Source organism: Sciurus vulgaris (assembly GCF_902686455.1).
Source record: "Sciurus vulgaris genome assembly, chromosome: 5".
NCBI classification, from domain to species: Eukaryota; Metazoa; Chordata; class Mammalia; order Rodentia; family Sciuridae; genus Sciurus; species Sciurus vulgaris.
Genome location: NC_136465.1, coordinates 94,149,674 through 94,169,569, shown reverse-complemented (window position 1 = coordinate 94,169,569; position 19,896 = coordinate 94,149,674). Strand labels below are relative to the sequence as shown.

Here is a 19,896-nt window from a genome sequence, read left to right as displayed (position 1 = left end):
ACCTGGCAATGGAATTCATTTTTCCATAGATGTTTTTCTTCATTTTCATTCATTTCCTTTCATCCACTTAACATCGGGAGAAAAGAATTTTACTGCCCAGATTCATTCTTCAGTGTCCTTTCAGAGGCTGAAAATGTGCTCAGGAGGTTGAACAGATCCTCCCCTCCCCCAATACCTGGAGCACGGAAGTCTAGAGGACTAGGGAAGCATGTGAGTCCTTGATGCCCCCAGAGTCTGGCAGGTTCTCTCTGTTCTTGTGCCCTTCACTGATTAGAAGCAGTTGTGAAGAGAGGGCTCTCAGTGCCTTCCTTCTTTTAACCCAAGTCCTGAATAAGATAAATTTTTTTTCTGCCCTGATTAGCAAGTATACCTTTTCTTGCACTATTATTTCTACCTCTTTTTCTTGGATTTGTGGTCCAGTTTAATTTCACAGGTTTACTATAGCTATATTTAAAATTACCTGCAAAGTTTATGTCTATAATAGGATTGTGCATTTCTAAGGCTTCATAGGAAAAAAAATAAATATTAGTGAGGAAGAAAACTATAAACTGTGACCTTTATTCTAGAGGTCTTGTGTACTGTGTTGTTTTTAATCAAAACATTTCAAATTGGTGTACTGTTTCAGCACAGATTCTTTCACAATTATGATTATGTTTTGTTTTTATGCTAAAAAGTTAAGTGCTGATTAAATGACAAATTACATATATTGTATTTTGCAGGGCTTGAGAGGGACAAGTTTGATAATAAGACTGTTTCATTTGAGGAGCATATTAAATCAGAACACAATATGTGGCATTATTTGTACTTCATTGTCCTGGTGAAAGTTAAAGACCCAACAGAATACACTGGACCTGAAAGTTACGTGGCTCAAATGATTGTGGTGAGTAACCAGAGCTTCCGAATCTGTGACCATTTGTGTTTCACACACTTTCACATTCCTGATCCTTCCCTTCTCCCAGAATAGAAAGGTTCTAGGAATGTTTTTTGTTGTTGTTAATTTTTAAATAAGCCCATCAATCACTGAAGAACCTCTATGTAGCCTAAACACTGGTTCCCAGTCGTTTACTTGGTTTTTCAACCAAATCTAAGTCTCAAGTGCACATATAATATCCACTTAATACTGCTGAGGGAATGAATCTCCAGGCAGTGACTAGCACCTTCTCAGTGATGTCTCTCACCTTCTGACCTCATGCCTTCTGTCATTGCTGATCTCCCAATTCCTCAAATATGGAACATTCCCAATGTCAAATGTGAACAAAAGATTCATACTTTAAGCAATTCCTTAAATTTCAAAAATCAGAAGTTTAAGAAATTAAATTCCATGTAGGAAGATTACGATACTCAGTCCTAACAGGAGAGCCCTAGTTTCCTGGCAGCCTACCCTTTGGATTGATTTGCCAGAGTCCAGGCTGAATTTTCATCGATCCTGCCACATGCAGTTACTTATAGCTCCTTTTTAAGGTAAGTGCAGAGGATATAGTTGTCCATAACTTGAAATTTCTTCTTCTGTCTCATAGAAAATTAAAACTAACCGGCCTACAGGAAAGTTGAAGTTGCAACTTTAGTGTGTTCACATGTACCTTCAGTAAGCATAATTACAACTTTATCAATTCTTGTATACTTATAATAAATATACATGTACATTGGGTTTTTATTTTCCCCAAAATCCATCCTACAAAATTGTGTTCACTGTTTGAGAAAGAGACCGCAAGGATGATGGTTCTCCTTGCTGCTTGCTTCTCAGGATAATTAGCACCAGTGCCATGGGATCAGGATAGGAGAGCTGGTTAACAGTGGCTCTAGTAAGCAGGGACCCATATCGGGAACAACCAAAGAACATTTTTGGTGGCAAAGATATTGATAAGTGCAGGTTGATAGTAATGATATACCTTCCTGTCAATATCAATGTGTCACAAGAGTGCTACATGTAAACTGAATTTTTGTAGTTCAGCATTTTTTATACTCTTTTAGTATTGACTTTCATCCGACTACAAGTTGTTTCTCTGCATTCATTTGACAGTAGACAGAACCTGATATGGTTTCTTTTTTTCTGCTTTTACCTTTCTGCCCCCTTTTCTTTCTAAATTGGGGGTGAAAGGGCCAATTTGTGCATTCACAGTGGTCTTCAGCACATTCTCCATTGTGCATGTGAGAAACATTTCATTTCTGCTTGCTGGGAAAAAAAGGTACATTTAACATGTGACGTCACATTACTGCTTTATATCAAAGTTTGAATAAATTTAATCAATAATATTTATTAGGTTCCTATTATATCTTTTAGACTAAAAGATTTCAGGGAATACAGTGAAGAGTCTGATGTATTCCCCTGTGCCAAGACATTCAGATCTTGGTAAGGAGGTTGAATAACAAACCAAAAGTAGAAAATGCCAAGCTCCCTAGGAGTTGTACAAATGAAAATCTATAAAGTGACATCCAACTGGATGGGGAGAAGGAGAATCAAGTGTGTGTGTGTGTGTGTGTGTGTGTGTGTGTGTGTGCATGCATGCGCGTGTACACACGCGTGTGCACAGTCAGGCCAGCACAGCAGACAGGGCAGGATTCATACAGGTGGGGTTTATCTCCTACATAAAAGTAACTTCCTGAACAGAGGCATAAAAGTGGGAGACATAGACCCTTGAGGGATACCTAGTTGCCCAGTTTCACTGGTACTTAGTCCAGTTTGAATGAAGCCCTGAGAGACGTGGCAAGAAAAGTAGTTGGGACTTTTGTGTAATAAATACAGGCATTTGGGTGCTATTTCATCAGCAATGGGAAGTCACTGAATATTCTAACTAAGAGAATCACGTGACCTGGGACAATAGTCAAGTGGTGATGGTGGAGTGTAAGATGGCGCTGAAAGGGAAATACAGCATCAGAGATGATATTTAGCAATGGATGAAATTAAGGTGGGGATATGGGAGGAGCAGAGGTGAAAGAGAGCAAGAGGAGCCAAAGACACCTGACAATGTCAGACTGGTCATGGGGAGAAAGGTTGTGTGTCAGCTTCAGAGAGTCTCTGTTAGGAAGAGAAGCTGATTGGAGAAAAAGACTTGGTTTTGAAGTGAGATTGGAGAGCCAGAAACATGGCTTCAAAAGAATATCAAGGTGGCCACAGAATGAGTCTTGGAGCCAGGAAGATCAAACCCAGTCTCTATCACTTAGTGACTGGGTGGTCTTGGGTATCATAAGTGAGTCTTAGAACCTTCCTGAGCCTCTGCATCTTTATCGATGCACAGAAACTGCTGCATCTCTCATGGACGTGCTGTGACATATGTTAAAATTACCTGGTAGAGTGAAGGGACTTGGTGAATGAAGTTCTCATGTGACTGTCCACATGGAATGACCATGGAAGCTGCCAGTCTGCAGACCAGTGGGAGAAGAGGGAGAGAGTGTAAAGAGGGAGGAGAGAGCCCAAGACAGAACCTGGGAGTCCCCCAGAAGAAAGACGAGTGAAACAGGTAGGAAAAAAGACAGTAAAGAAGGCAGAGGGAGAACCAGTAAGTGGAGATTGTCAAAAATCCAGAGATGAGCATTTCAGTGCCAGAGTTCAAGAGCAGCAATTGCTGCATAGAAGCCATAAAAAAGAGATAGGTCACAGCCTTTGGATTTTGTACTGCAGAAATCACCCAGTGACCTTTTCCCACAAGAGAGACTGCTGTGAAAATGTTGACCCATCTTTAGCCTTCACAGTAAAAGCACCATTTTACCAGACACTTGTGCTTGGATCTTTAAGTATCCCAGTCCTTATCCATGTTTCTGCCCACCCTCTTCTGTCAGAGCTCTTTCCAGAACCTTGACAGGAGGGAGAAGAGCCCATAAGCTTATTCCAGCATGAAATGTCTCATTCTCATCCAAGCAATGTGCATCGGAGGGAACAGGCTCCATTCCTGAATTTTAATGACCAGAGGAAAGAAGAGTGGAGTAGCTTAGGTCGGAATGGAAACAAAAATTTGTTCACATGAAAGATTGTTCATTTTCTGAAATAGTGTTTTTAGAAAACTAAAAATCTGTAGCTGACAAATTCAGTTCAGAAAATCTGTTACTCCATGGAGTCTTTGGTCTTGTAATCCTGATCCTCCTAGAGAGACAAGGTTTTAGAACATGTATAAGTCTAAGCACATTTGAGTTTGAAGACTGGGAATTGTTTCCCCTCCCTCCAGAGGTAGCTCCTCTTAACAGTTTGGTAAGAAACCTTCCAGGTGTCTTCCTGTCACTCTTACTTTTGCTCCTTAAAACATGTTATTTTACCAGGTTGGTTTAGATGCTTGTTGATCAATAGGGCTTTGCAAGAAGCTTAAGATTCTTCATAATCAATGCAGTTTTTACCCATAAGGGGTTATGCAAAAGAAAATGAATCCATCTGAATTTGGTTACACTGTTAGAGGAAATCTGATTTGTGCCTTGGGAACTTTAGAAAATGCCTCCTACCTTTTGGTGAAATGGGAAAAACAAGACTATAATAAGTTGGGGAATGTTTTTCCATCTGTATGTTTTCACCTCCAATGCTTCAGCCTTATACCTTATTACCACATCAACAAGGAATATTTATACCAAATAGCCACTAAAACATACATTTAAAATAAAGTAATATGCTGCTTCTATTCTGTGGGTTAGAATTTTAGGAAACAATTTTGTGCCTCTGTATTCATCCAGTGATAAAATCGAGTCTGAAATATTAATCAAAATGTAAAACTGCTGTACCCCTTCCTTCAAACTCTCAGCCAAGTTGTTTATAAGCCAGTATATGAATATTCAAATTAACACAAAGCATCTGCTGGGATATTGTTAGGGAAGAGGCAGGTAGATCAAGGTATTGGAGAATGTATTTTCTTCTGGCAAGCCAACCTCATTTTTGATAAAAAGAATTTGATATTTTGAGTTAGTATTTATTGGGAAGAGAAAATGAGGAAAAAAGAAGGGTCCACGTGGGAAAGTAGAAGTAATGAAAGGAAATACAGTAAATAAGAGGCAAACATAAAAGGATAAATCCCCAAGCTGTTCCTAGTAATGGCCTTTGAGCATCCCTGGGCCCCTTTGCTTCTCCTATTACCCAGAAGATGATGACTGAGGAGGAACAGACAAAATAGTGGCCATTAGAAGAAACGCCTCAGGCTTTTTAGCTGTTTCTCTAAATTTGGGGGACATTTTCAGGTTTTCAGTGTTGTTTGCTGAGATATGTTAGGGATCTTTGGGGATGTTTATTACCTAATGTGACAAACAGCAAGACCCAAACCAGAGTTGCATGTAAGAGCTGTGTGTGTGTGTTCAGAAAGCTGCTGCCTCCCCTGGCATCCTGATGGATGGTACTGGACTTCGGCTGAGACCCTGGCTACTCCCCACCCACCCTGACTGTGGGTTTGGGGACCATTTCTTCTTGTTAGTATATCTCACTTTTAAGGTCTTCTACTTATTTGTTTCTTGACTAACAACTGCTTCCTGACATTATGGCAATGTAAGCAATTTAATTCATATTTTTCTTAACATAATCATCTGTCTTACATAGAAAATTAATTGGAAGTTTCTTGAAGGTCAGACCCAGGTAGATAGTAGCTGTTCTGCACAATACCAGGGCAAGTAATGTATGTAATGTGTATTAAAAGCATTTCAATATCCATCGCTAGTGGCTATGCTGAAAGTTTGATGTATAAGGATGAATAAGAAATCGTCTCTTCCCCCAGGAAACTTAAAACATTTATTGAATAAATAAAAAACATTAGGGAATTAATAAATAAATGGGTTCTTTTTAGCCCTCTGGTACTTGGACAAAATTTACAGAAAGATATACTAAAAATAGCTGGGAGAGATGAGTACACGGATTTCTCATTAGTCAAATGCTTGTTCCCTTCTTTAAAATCAGAAGATAAAGGTGTGCTAGGAAGGGTTATGTCACTTGAACCAAGTGTAAAAAATGCAACATTAAAAATTAGGTGACTGATTTGAAGGATGAGGCCCTTGCGTGACTCTGGTCTCTCTTCTAGTGTTTCTGCCGCCCAGCACCCCCCTCCCACGCACAGATCCTCAAGAGGGTGCCTGAGGCTGCTTCCTTAGCAGAGGGGCAGCTGTGTGCATGGATGTGTTTTTTTTTTTTTTTTTTTTTAGCATCCTTTACTCTTAAGAATGAATCCTTCCTTGCAGTGATCTGCTTAGACCTTAGAAAGAGAGAGATCATCCTTTTCATGAGATAGAAATCTATTCACTCATTCCTTCAGCCACATAAGGAGGGGAAAAGAACTAACAATTTTCCAGATGTTGTTTTCTGAGTCTGGAACTCAAAATCAGTCTTGTTTAGTTAAACCATGTTTTTGAGCAGTTACTACTGCAGGGGGGAGATGCTTGCACTCATGGAAGACATCAAATTGTCTACGATTTATATGCACCCTGCCTGCCTCAGCACCATTCGCCAACTTAATTTCTGCATTATTGTTTTCTGTCATAATTTTGAAATTATATGTTCTGATTCCATTATTTCTAATTTACACTAATTGTGTAATTGGATCTAATGAAGCCAATTATGTAACATCTTAATTTTTTTAACTAAACCTATTTTAAAGAATTCAGAACTTATTAAGACAACGTTTTCAACAATGTTTACATGTCAAGGCAAGCCAAGGGGGTCTCTGCAGCTCAGAACGCACAATTAGGAAGCCAGTGTATACATTCACAGAGCCACCACCGTCGTCCCCACATTTGAAGTCCAGACATGTGTCTTCAATTTGAGAGGGATCCGTTTCAATTCCCAACTCTGGGTTTCATTGTCATTGCGGGAGTGCCCCTCCATGTTATTCTCATTTTCTATTTGGTATTCATGTGCAGGGTCCATGAATTACCACCTTTTTGCACTTATGTTCACACCTTTCTAATCCGCTTTTTTTCGTTTTGTTTTGTTTGCAAAACAGACAGGCTCGGAAGTGCTTCACAGTGGCTGCCATGGAGCCTTCCTTTGGAACACTGTATTGCAGTGCTCAGCTGGTTAGACCTCAGTGCTAGAAATGAGGGGAAAAGGATTTGGGCCAAAATAGTTTTGGAATGATTTTCTGTGGATGGAAGTGGGGTGGGGAGCAAAGGCAAGGGCAGGCCATAGTGCCCTGACTCTGAGCTGTCCTCGGTTACTTCCTTTCTTCCAGAATTGATCCGAAACTGGATCTGCTGGTGCTGGGTGATTGTCCACGGAGTTTGAGACGCCGAAAAGTGGCTTTTGTTGGTTGTCCTAGGTAGTGTTGAAGGAGAAGCTTGGTGTAAAAGAATAAAGTGGGCTCTAGAATATGGAATTTGATTTCTTAGGATTTCCATTTACAAGATTGATGACTTGACTTATCCCCTTTGCTTCTCAATTTGCCCATTGATATTATGTGTAATGATTCAGTCAGAACTCAGAATAGAAGCCTGCCGAACTTAGGTAGGCCATGGAGGCCTCCTGCTATCCCAGGCATTAACCTTCCCATTCTAAGTCTTAGGGGCAAGGCAGAGATCCTGGGGAAGACCAGGGCAAATCCTATTATTATTATCCCCATTTCATGCACGAGGAAACAGAAGCTTAAAGAGGACGGATAACTTGCCCATGGTGGCACAGCTATAGCAAAGGCATGCTGCCTCCATAACATGCAAGCGGTCAATAAAAGTCTATTAGTATTGGATCCTGTACAACACGTAAAGCAAGAAGCCACAGTTCCTTTGAAAGCAGGCAAGGCCAGCTGTACCCAACACTCTCAGCTGCACACATGGTGCTTTAAAGAAGAGGGACTATAAAAATCTAGTGCACAGGGCAGGGGATAGATCTTGCCAGGGAACAGGAGATCAGATGACAGCCCTACAATAGCAGGAAGGCCTGAGAGGAGTTCAGATAGGAAAATGAGAAGCTGTTCAGAACTGGTTGGCAACTGCATGCCTCTTACAAAGATTAGAAGTATTGCAATTATAATTATTGCAATTACAATTATTCCAATTGCAGGCAAGAAAGAAGGAGGAGGCTGTGGAACATTTCTGTTTAATTTGACAAGTATTAACTGGGGAGCAGTATACAAAAGGCACTGATAAAAACAAGCATAAAACATCTTCACTGCCCTCACAGAACCACAGCTTAATGGAAAGGAGAGCTACATTGGCCAGAAAATACAGTATCTACTGGAACTCTGGTAAGGGTTAGAATAGACAGAAACCTCGTTAACTAGGGAAATCTGAAAACAGTTACACCTTTGTGCCCCTGCAAAAGACCCTTGCATGATCCTTAGGATAAAATTCCAACTCTTTCACGGACTCCTACTCCGTGTGACTCCAGCCTACGTCGCCAGCCTCATTTCTTCACACCAACTACACTTCAGACATGTTGGCCTTCTTGCCTGGTCACATGTCTGTACCTTCCACTTGTCCTCATTGTCCCCCAACCTTTTGCATGCACCCCATCTCCCTGATTCCCTCATTGTTGTTACTTTGTCTTGTCACCCTTTATTTCCTTCAGCCTTTATATTCAACCTGAGATTGTCTACATATTGATATTTTAGTATTCACCTTACAATATACACTGCATTTGCATGCTGTTTTGTTCTCTGCTGTAATCCCAGCGCCTACATCAATGCCTAGCACGTAGTAGGCACTCAGCATAGGTTTATTGAGCAAAATAAATAATAGTCGCTGGAGTATAGAAGACGGACAGTTATTTGTGGCTCAGGTAGCTGGGCACTGTTTCACAGAGAAGATGGTGAGAAAGTTGGGCTTAAAAATGAGAAGTACGTTGACAGAAAGGGATGGAAGGGAAAGTGGTCCAGGCAGAAAGTGCATTTTAAAGCCAAAGTGTCTGATAAAGAAAGGAAATTAAATACATGACACATACCAGCAGCTTTGCAGGTTATCTTACTTCATTATACCCAATTTTGTCAATCAAGATTCAGAAATATGTGTTGTTCATCCAAGGTGTTCAGTAAATAAGCACTTGGACTGGGTCCAAACACAGTCTCTCTAGGGTCAGTGTCTATGGTTTTACTTTTAGCTGAACTTTCACTATGAGGAATCAGGTAAAACTTGACTAAGGTCAAATATGTGTAAATCAAGTATTGGAGAAAATGTCAGGGAAAAATTCAAAATCAAAGCCAAAAGACATCTTTTTTTGAAAAAGAAAGGCTCATTCTGCTTCTCCAGTAGTTTTAAAAATCCCAATTCTTAGTGTTTAGACTGCCGTAGTGGAGGTGTGATGTCAAGTACCTCGAACATGCAGGCCACATGTCATTTTCCATTTTTGTAAAGACACGCTCATTCAACAAATGCAGGTTGAATGCTTACTGTGTTCCAGGCCCTGGGCTAGGCCTTGGGATTCAAAAAGAGGCTGGCTAAATGAAGGAGGCAGGATCCAAAGTTCAGGAGCTGTACACACAGTGGTGCTGCAGAGCAGAGGGCCTGGGAAGGCAGGCTTCCTGGAGGCTGCACCTGGGAGCTCCAGGTGAGTCAGGTAATGAGGATGGAGCCCACACACGGAGCAGAAGGGTGTGTCTGGAGAAAGAGTGGGGGAGGCAGACCAGGAGGCTCAAGTGGCAACCAGGAGCCAGAGCGCAAAGGGCCTGTGTACATGGAAGTTTTTACTTTTACCTGAGAGCTTAGGGAAGCCACCCAGAGAGTAAACCACAGAGACAAAATAAGATTTACATTTTATAAAGCATGTTGCATGGCAACATAAGAAACAGATTCAAGGGGCCATCCTGGAGAAGAAAGAAAGACAGGTAGAAAAATTTCATTGCCCAGCAACAAGAATGAGAACTGAGGCAAAGGAAATTCCACTAGAAACGATGGTTATGGAAAAATGAAGGCAGAGGCTTTCATGAGGGTAAAGGGAAGGCCATTTCATCCCCTGGCCTTGGAGAGTTTGGGGGAGGAAGTGGGGGGAGTAAGTGTTCTACAGGAGTAAATTGAGGAGATGTGGTGGTCTTAGTTTGGCATGTAATGTCCAAGTGCATAGGTACAGTAAAAAACTAGATATGTGAGTCGGGAATTCAGGTGAGAAATCTGACGTGGACAACACACTGGAAAAGTTAAACACCACGAAGATACATTTTTAGTCTCTCTTAATTTGCTAGGGTATCCGAGGAGCATAAAACAGTGCCTGGCATGTAGTAGATACTCAATAAAGATTTGCTGCTCATGAAGATTCATAAATCACTGTAGTATACATGAGAGTTGAAATCACAGATTTGGAAAAGGGTGTCCAAAGGGGATTACACAGGGTGTGTAAAACAGAGGAAGCTTTACCTTGGATTTAGGCACAGAGGAAATTCTTATTTAGTAACAATGATGATAATATTGTCATCTATTACCCATATTTTACTCATCAAAAAGTAGAACCAGAGAAGAGAAAAACAGGGTTCGCAGGAAAACTCTGAAAGAGGATTTCAGCTTTTCATTAGTCAGTGAACTTTGAAGTACTTTGGTCAGTGTGTGGATATCCTATGACCCAATATTGATTAATGAGTTTTCATATGGAATTATGCTTCAACCCAAATGTTTTAGAGCAAAGTGACCTGGATTTGTTCAGTATATAGAAGTCTTTCTGAAAGGGTGACCCATCCTAAGTCATTTATTTTAAACTTATAAAGGGATGTTCACATCTCTGATTCTCATAACTTTAATAAAAAGATTTCTTCCTGCTGTGCCGAAGAAAATTCTTGTTTCCCAGTTCTAGTCATTACTGTAAGATCTTGTTGAATTCTCAGTTGGCTTTCTGGAATAATAATGTCCACATTGTTAGGACTGATACATTTTACTCAGAAACTCTGGCTTTCTTCCAGAGAGTAACAAATGCCATCAAAATGTAAGTTGTGGGAATGAGAACTATATACGGTAAAGCCACAGGACTCCTGTCTAATGGTTTTTAATAGACTGGCATAACCTGGGCCATATTATGAGTAATTAGTTAAAATGCCAATTAAGCTGAAATATTGCTCTTGTGTTAGGTAAGGGTTATCAGGCAAGTTAATTTCCATAGGATTTTAGACCAATTTTATCTAAGAAAATTCCTGAAAAATAATTGCTGAATTTTACAAAAGTGATTCAGCATTTGTATTTCAGAGATCAGTCATTTAATATCATATTAGTGGAGTCTGCTGCTTTTGTAGGATTTAGAGATCAAGGTGTTTCAAAATAACAGCATCTGAGGTACATTACCTCAGCTTTCTGAGTCTGTTTTCTCATCGTCTTTACTAGGATTCCTGTGTGAGTTCAACAGAATAACATATATCAGTGCCTTCCATGGTGTCTGGCTCATGGTTATTGCCCAACAAATGTTGATTTCCTTCTACTGAGACTACTTGGCTAACTAAAATAACATGGCAAAATTTAAATACTACTTTGCAGATGCAAAACATTCTTAAGCTATTTAATGTTCAAGCACTCTACTGACTTCTGCAATGTACCTCTTTTGTAGGTTAGATGGTGAACTTTCATTTATTCAGTAAATACTCTCTCCTGTGTCAGGCGCTGTGCTAGCCCCTGGACAGGGGCCAGAGGAAATCAGGACAGAGAGGGCCCCTCACAGTGTTTCCTGAGAACAGAAGGCAGATGTTCCACGAGTCACCCAGTTTTTTTGTAATTAAACAGTGGGCATTTCCACCAGGAAAAAGGTTGGGCAGAGGGGTCTGCATATATTGTTGTCAGACCCAAACTCAAATGCATTTATCATTTCTTCCTTTGTTAAACCAAAAGTCAGGAGCTCATTTGAATATTAGAATTGCTGAGACCATTGAATCTGAGTTTTACAAGTGATTTTAGGACAGATCTTATCACAAAGAGATGAGGCCTGCCTTCTGGAGTGTCCCTAGGAATGATAGGCAGTAATGCTGAGTAGAACACAGATGATCTGGAAGCACTTTCCGTGTATCTCCCTCACAATCTTGGGGCAAGGGAGCAGGTGTGGTCTTCTTCTAGGCTTCATGATGGGATCATCACAGGATATTTAGTTAATTTTCCAAAGAATTCTCAATTTGAGCTCCTTCAGGTGAAGAATTTGCAGGATTTTTCTGTCACGTAATCACCTTTTTTATTTTTCCAACATCTGAAAAAGTTCTGGTGTAAGGCACACACTTTGTTACAGGAATCTTACTCTGGCTCCGAGTTTTCTTCTGCATTGGTGTTCTACTATAGTGATGAAGTCTGAAGAGAGCTTCCGAAGTCTTTTGCTGTTCTGTGGAGTAACTGACGAGCATTTCAAACATATCCGACATCAAAAACACTAGTTCACCAGACTCTGAAATTCAAAAACAGCCAAATTCAGAGGTAGTTTAATTGCAAAGGCATCTGTAACTTTTCAAAGAGATAACCACTCTTAGCTATCTTGGATGTGCCACACTGTGCTATAAAGGCCCTTGTTCCTCCTTCTACTAAGCAGGGCTCTGACTGCAAGAAGAGATGAACTCCAGGAATGTAGATTCCTGTTTGTAATGAAAATCCAGGTGATTTCCAGAGTCTCTTCTGTCCTTCTTCTAAAATTCTGATAATGCTAGTGTTTAAAATACTTCTGTACAGTTTTTGGGATGTTGATGTTTGTTTTATCTGACAAACTGGAAGTAGTCGTGACAGGGTTTTAGGAGTGGTCAGAGTTTGTTTCTGTTTGTTCACTGGAAGGTCAGGTATGGGCTAGCTCCCCCAAAGTGGGGCCTGGCTGTTGAATCCTGCTGGTCTGTGGTCCATGTGATTGGGCTTCTGTGTCCTGATCTTCTCACTAGGACCACACTGACTAGGGACAGACTAAGAATTTTCCTCTAAGACTTGAAGCCAACCCCCCACAAAAGAAACTTCCACAGTGATTCTGGAGGCTATAGGAAGGCTGGGAGATTTCCCCTGTCTCCAGCTGCACCTATCCTGGGCCTGAAGGAATTCCCACTTCCTGAGCTGAGGCCTAGCACCATTTGGAAGCACTGAGTCCAGCTTGAAAGTGTCATTTTAGAAGATAATGACATAGTACCAACAGCTGTAAAATAACTCATCTTATTGGGGGGTGATGACATTTGTTCTAACTTGGGCATATCATGATTGCCTCACTTTATTTTCTAACATGGAATTTACTTGTACCCAGGAATCAAGAATGAATTAAGAGTCCATGAAGGGGTGCAGGGTGGGAGAGTGGAATGTGGTGTGGCATGGTGGTTTGTGACAACATGGGCACATTGGGCAAGTTATCTAACCTTTCTGTATCTCAGCTTCTGCATTTGTAAAATAGGTATACATTCCCACCTTTATGAGAATAAAACAAGTTACAATTTTTGCATTTTCTTATCCCTAATAAATGTTACATTCAATTTTAAAATATATATAGGCATTTGACTACTGGAATAGCATGTCTGGGCTCAAGAAATGATTATTCAACAACTTTTATTTAGTGGCTCTCATGTCTATATTAATAGTTAGATATTGTAGGGAAGCACAAAAAATAGATGAATAAATTCTCCACCTTCAGGAGCCTTGGGCCTCATGGGAAAGAACTATATATCACGAAGGTTATTACTCAATCTTCGTGACTGTATATCAGCAATGTATGATAAGCTACAGAGGAGGCACTGTCCTCCAGATTGGGAAGAGGACATTGTATATAAAGGAAATGAGAAGTTTTGAATACAGATATCCTTGGTATCCTTGAGGGATTGCTTCCAGAACCTATCCTCCAGTAGCAAGATCCACTGATGCCTAAGTCCCTTATTGAAATGGTGTTGTGTTCACTTGTAACCTAGACACATCTTCCTGGTGCTATCCAGCATCTCTAGATTACTTATAATACTTAGTACAATGTAAATGCTATTAAATTAGCTGTTATACTGTATTGTTAAGGGAATAAGGACAAGAAAGGACAGCAATTATTTTTCCAAATGTTTTCATTCTGTGATTGATTGAATACTGGATACTAAACCTGAGGATACAGAGGACCAATTGTAATTGATACTCAGAAAGGGCATAATTCATCTGGATTAGATTGGAGGTAAATGGTAGCAGGAATTGCTCATAAAGAATTTTTGCTTAATCCTGCAAATGAAGGTGGATGTTGATATTTATTTATTTATTTATTTATTTATTCATTATTTATTGTGCTAAGGGATTGGAACCCGGCTTCACGCTTGGTAGGCAAGCACTGTATCTCTGAGCTCCATCCCCAATTATTTTTATTTTATTTTGAAATAGGGGTCTTGTTAATTGCCCAGGCGGTCCTCAAACTTACAATCTTCCTGACATCATCCCAAGTAACTTGAAATTTTAGGTGTTGGCCACCTTGCTCACTTTACATCTATGATTCTTAAATAGAGAAATTATATGATTTTTTTAAAGAATGGGGATCTTTTAGGCAGTGTCATATAGTCCAAAGTAGTTTATAAAGGGGTAAAAAGTGGGGAGGAAGGAAAATCAACGACCATGATACTGATGAAAAAATATGATGGGAAGAATGGATGGGAGAGGGAAGAATAGAGATGGTATGATGAAAGAAGATGAAGATTTGACCCAGAGTCCGGGGTGGGTTGTCATCCTAGTACCTCCACCCACAAACCAGGAGGGCTTGGGTTCTCCACTCCCATCCCATACCTTCTGTTAGTCTATGCCTGGCATTCTTCTTTATTGTATCAGTTCAACCAATTTTGACTCCTACTGTTCCCTCCGCCTGTGTATTAATTAGCTTTCTATCACTGTGACAAACTACCTGAGGAAAATAACTTAAAGGAAGAAAAGGTTTATTTAGTTCAGAGTTCTAGAGGCTTCAGTCCATGTTCTGTTGTCTCTGTTGATTTTGAGCCTGTGGTGAGGTATTGAACCATGACAAGGAGTGTGTGACGGAGGGAGGCTGTCCACCTCATGGCAGCGAGGAAGTGAAAGAGATGGAGAAGGGGTAGGGTCCCAATGTGCCATTCAAGGGTACAACCCCAGTGCTTCCATTACCTCCCAACAGTGCCACAGCCTGGCCACCAGGCCTCTACACAGGAGCCTTTGGGGGATATTCCGGGTGCAAACTGTGACCACCTGGAGTGCATGTCTTCAGAAATTGGAATCCTCCTTCCCTGGCCAGTCCATCTAAGCAAGATCCTCCACAGAGCAGAGAACCTGCTCATGTTTACCCAGAACCCTGACCACTGTCTGAAATCATGTGCCCATGAATTTGTGAGCTGTTTTAGTGCTAGCTTTGTTTTCATGTGAACTGGACTCTTCACTGTCCTGGTCACTGTTTCCCTGGTACTGAGAATATTTTTGGGACAAAAGGGGTATCAACAAATAACTGCTGAATAAAATAATGAAATAATTGACTCTGAGGTTCTTTCAGTACCAGTTTTCTGACTTCCCGATTCTAGGTGAAAAATGAATTAAGAAAACTGTTTACTGTCGGTGGGTTTAGAAGAAAGAAGACTAAGTTTTTGATAAGGGTGACTTGAAGAAGACTTGTACTTACTGAAATTTCAGGCTATCCCAACCCCCCACATTCCGGAAAGCAGTGGTTTTTGTCACCAGCTTATTCCACGTGGGGGGAGAATGGACTATCCACAAGATGATGATTCCAGGGCTCTGCAGAGGGCAAAACTAGGGTCAGGAGAGAAGCCTGAAGGACATCAAAGATGGGCATTAGGAAAACATGCATAAGGCTTATGTTGCTAATAACAAAGATTGATTCTTTTAACACTGTTGGTGAAGCTATTCGTATTTGAATAGAAAGCCCACATGGGGGAATATAAGAAAATGCCAAGAGATATCAGCATGTTAAATCTGATGGAACATGTGACATTTACAGTCCTTTGCTTCCTGCTTAGGACAGAGTGGTGATGGACTAAACACATCCTTCCCATTAGGGCCTGGCTGTGGACAGATTTCTCCCCAAGTCCCTTCTGTCTTGGGCAGTGACAGTGACCTGGGATGTGTGCTGACACCAACTGGAACACTGCAATACAACTCTGATGCTAACTTCCCAGAGTCAGCACAGGCCCCACGGGTCAGAGCCCATGGTGCCCAGCGAGAAGCCCACACTTCTTATGCCGTCTGTTCTTGGGGTGTCCCCAGGTCATTCACCGTTCAGACCAACTGGCTGCAAGTTCAGTGGTTCCCATGATCCCTTCAGGTTTGATATTCCACCAGGAGGACAAAGAACCCTAAGAATCACTGTGCTCACAGTTGCAGCTTTTTTTAAAGGGTACAGATCAGGAACAGCCACACAATGAGACGTGTGGGACAGGGCCTGGTAGGATCTGAACACAGGGCTTCTGTGTCCTTTCCTGAGGAATCAGGGCACATCACCGTCCTGGCTCAGCAGCGTTTACCAACCAGGGAGCTCCAGTGAACTTCCATGCCTGAAGCTTTTATTGGGGTTTCATTACGAGAGCATGGAGGACCTACTCACTGGCCACATAATTGAACTCAATCTCTAATCCCCTCTTCCCCAGAGCTCAGCTGATGCCTGTCCACACCCTCTAATCACGCAGTTGGTCTTCCTGGTGACCAGCCCCACCCTGAGTCATCACTAGACACAGAGGTGATCCAAAGGGCTCATGAACAACAAGGACACTCCTATCACGGGACCTTCCAAGGGTTTTAGAATCTTTAAGAATCAGAGACAAGGGCTGGGGATGTAGCTCAGCGGTAAAGCACTTGCCTAGCATATGTGAGGCCATAGGTTCAATCCCCTGTACTGAAAAATTAAAAAAAAAAAAAAAAACTCTTAAGAATCAGGGACAAAAACCAGATTCTTTTTTTTTTTTAATTAATTAATTAATTTGGATTCATTGTACACAAATGGGGTACAACTATCGTTTCTGTGGTTGTACACGAAGTAGAGTCGCAGCATTTGTGTAATCATACGAGTACGTAGAGTAATGATGTCTGTTCATTCTGTTAGTTTTCCTTCCCCCCACCCCCTCCTACTCCTCTTTTTCCTCTGTACAATCCATCCTTCTTCCATTCTTGCCTCCCTCCCACCCCTGGTTATGTATCATCATCTGCTCATCAGAGAGATCATTCAGCCTTTGAAAAAGACCAGATTCTTTATGTCGAATTCTTTATTCCTTTTCTTTTTTTCTGTATAAGCATTTGTTGCTTTTTTAAAAAGTACTAAATTAGAAAGAGGTTTTAAATCTTAATTGAAAATTAGCATTCCTCAGTCCTCTAACACAACACATCCTCCATCAAAATATCTCATTACACCGTCCAGTAAAAGAGATGCCAATCCACTTGTTCCTAAAACTCCTACCACTCTCGTCCTGATAACCTTCACCTCTCACCTAGACTTCCGCTGGTTGCCGCCATGCTGGCCCTGTGCTCCCAGCCTTGCCTCTCCACTGGTCACTCCTCAGTGAGAAAAGTTCTAGTTTTTAACACACAAATTAAAATATGCACTCTTTTGCTCCAAACTCTCTGCTGGCTTCCTACTGCATACTGAACAGAATCCAGGCTTTTTGTCCAGGCCTTCAAGCTCTGCCACCTGCTGTCCTGCACCCTCCCCACTCAGAAGCTCCAGCCAGCCTGCTGAACGTGCTGTCCCTACATGGTGCCAAGCTCTTCTCCACCTGAGGCCATTGCATCTGTTCTTCTCTCAGCCCACAGCATCCAGATCATTCTCTCACTTCCTGTTCATCTTTGCCTAAGTGCCACGAACTCAGAGAGGCTTTCTCCAGCCAGTGTTTTTAAAGGAGTCCCTCCTTCGTGCTAGATCATTCTCTATCCTCTTACCCTGTGTCTTCATCTCCCCCAAACACTTGTTACAATCTGACATTATATTGTCTTTATTTACTTATTTTATTTATTTTTGGTATGGGGGATTGAGCCTGGGAGCACTTAACCACTGAGCCACATCTCCAGCCTTTTATTATCATTACTATTATTTTATTTTGAGAAAGGTTCTCACTAAGTTGCCTAGGGTCTCGGCTAAATTGCTGAGGCTGGCTTCGAACTTGTGATCCTCCTGTCTCAGCTTCCTGAGCTGCTGGGATTACAGGCATGTGCCACTACACCCAACTCTTTATTTTTTATTGTATGTCTACATTTGAATGGAATTTGCATGAGGGAAACAAATTTGCTTTGCTCATTTTTGCATCACCAGGAATTAGAGCAGTTGCTAGCACATAATAGGTGCTTAGTAAATATTTACTGAATGAATAAATGAACAAATGAATGAGAAAGAAATATGTAATGAAATACGTTTAGTGACTTAACTTCCAAATGATGCAGATGATGGAGCAAAACTATACAGTAGTCAAAAGCACAGGTGTTAGACTGAGTTTATATACCAGCTTGTCGACTGTATAACCCTGGGGAATTTGCTTACAATTCTCTGTGCTTTATTATTCTTGTCCATTAAAATAGCAAAAAAAAAAAAAAAAAAAATGATATTATCAATCATGACACTTAAAACTGTGTCCAAAAACCCCTACTAATGAGGCACTTTCTCTAATACCTGTATCTCTGTAGACTATACATATTCAAGTGGAACCTCTGAGCAGATCCAAGGTATTCAAGATTGACCTGGACATATAAGACTGGATTAGGAATTAAGAGACATAAGAGAGCTTGGGAAACATACTTAATCTACTTTTACTTCCTTTTATGAACTTCAGGGTATTGAATGAAATCTATAGAAATACCCTTTGAACTCTGACATTCTGTGGTTTTATAATCAAAACTACAAGTCTGGCCAACTTAAAAGCCAGAGGTGGATAAGAGAATCACATACTAACCTTGCATAAAAGCATCAGGGCTCTTTTCCTTAGTACAAGGTCACCAAATGGTCCTACTGTGTTCACTACATTTCCTTACAGGATGTGACCAGTTAGGCTGTGATTGGGTGGCCTCCTCTGGGCTCCCCCAGGAGAAGGCAAAGGAGTAGGAATTGAAGCTGGGGACAGGTGGTGCCAGCCTGCTCTTTCCTCTTAGTCTTTGTTTAATAAAGTGCCACATGTGAAGGAGGGGGACTCTGCCTACATCATCAGGTTGGGCGGGTCTGCCCTAAGGACAACTAGATACAGTAGCAAACACGGGTGGACCTGGGAAGGCCATCTCTCCACCTGGCACACGAGAAGTCTTCCTAGAATAAATCATCTGTCCCTACTGCTCATTCTTATTTTCCCCAAGGTTGTGTCTCAGTGGGGCTTCTATTGCCAGATTTCTTCTCTTCATATACTGTCATTGTTCCATTTGTATCTCCCTATCTACATTATGAGCTTGTGTCAGATTTCTACATTGATTACAAACCTGCTTCATGAAATCTTATCCTTTGCTGTCTTCATCTGTGCAGCTCTCTCTGGTTCTTCATAGTCCAGTGGATGTGACTATGATAGAAGCTGAGATTATATCGTCTTTAATAAAGGAAAAAGTGCAGGTGAGCTGTGGAGAAAGAAGCCAGTCAGGCTGGCAAATTGCATCTCTGGGACAAAGCGCAAAATGCTTTTCTCATGCAGTATTCGGTGAACTAGTTTGTTAAGAAGATGGTTAAAATATATATGAAAAAAGTAAGGAAACATTTCTTTGATCTAAAAGACACTCATGTGTTTTTTAAATCATGAAATCTTTCAATATTTCCAGTAACAACCTTTGATACAGTATTTTACATGATTGCCTTAAGGGCCTTCAGAGATAAAAGTATATAAATATCTAAGGTTGTCAATTGGGCTTCTCCAGTCTCTACATACCAGAAGCCACTACAGCTACCCTACAGGATTTGTCATATAACAATTGCCTTGTAGCTAAGAATTTGGGAGACATTGAGGTTTTGAATAATCCTCAGAGGCCCCAGTGAACTGTCATAGTTTTTAATCAATCCCAGTTGAAGTGATGGAACCGTCGATGCTTGCTTCTGTTCACCATGAAGGTATCATAAGGCTCACTTTATAAATCCAGAACACGTAGTCTTCAAAACTAGCAGAAAGGGCCAGAGGACCTTTCTTTCCTTGGAAAGCCATTGGAACT

General features: G+C 41.0%; 1 protein-coding gene across 2 annotated transcripts in view; it reads left to right on the top strand.

Moving 5' to 3' along the window:
• ITPR2 (inositol 1,4,5-trisphosphate receptor type 2) overlaps positions 1-19,896 on the top strand; it is a 525,070-nt gene that overhangs the window by 480,129 nt on the left and 25,045 nt on the right. For both annotated transcript variants that reach the window (XM_079139251.1, XM_079139250.1), the window contains one exon: positions 720-880. In XM_079139251.1, coding sequence (XP_078995377.1) covers positions 720-880 — 161 coding nt within the window. The remainder of the gene's footprint in view (positions 1-719; positions 881-19,896) is intronic.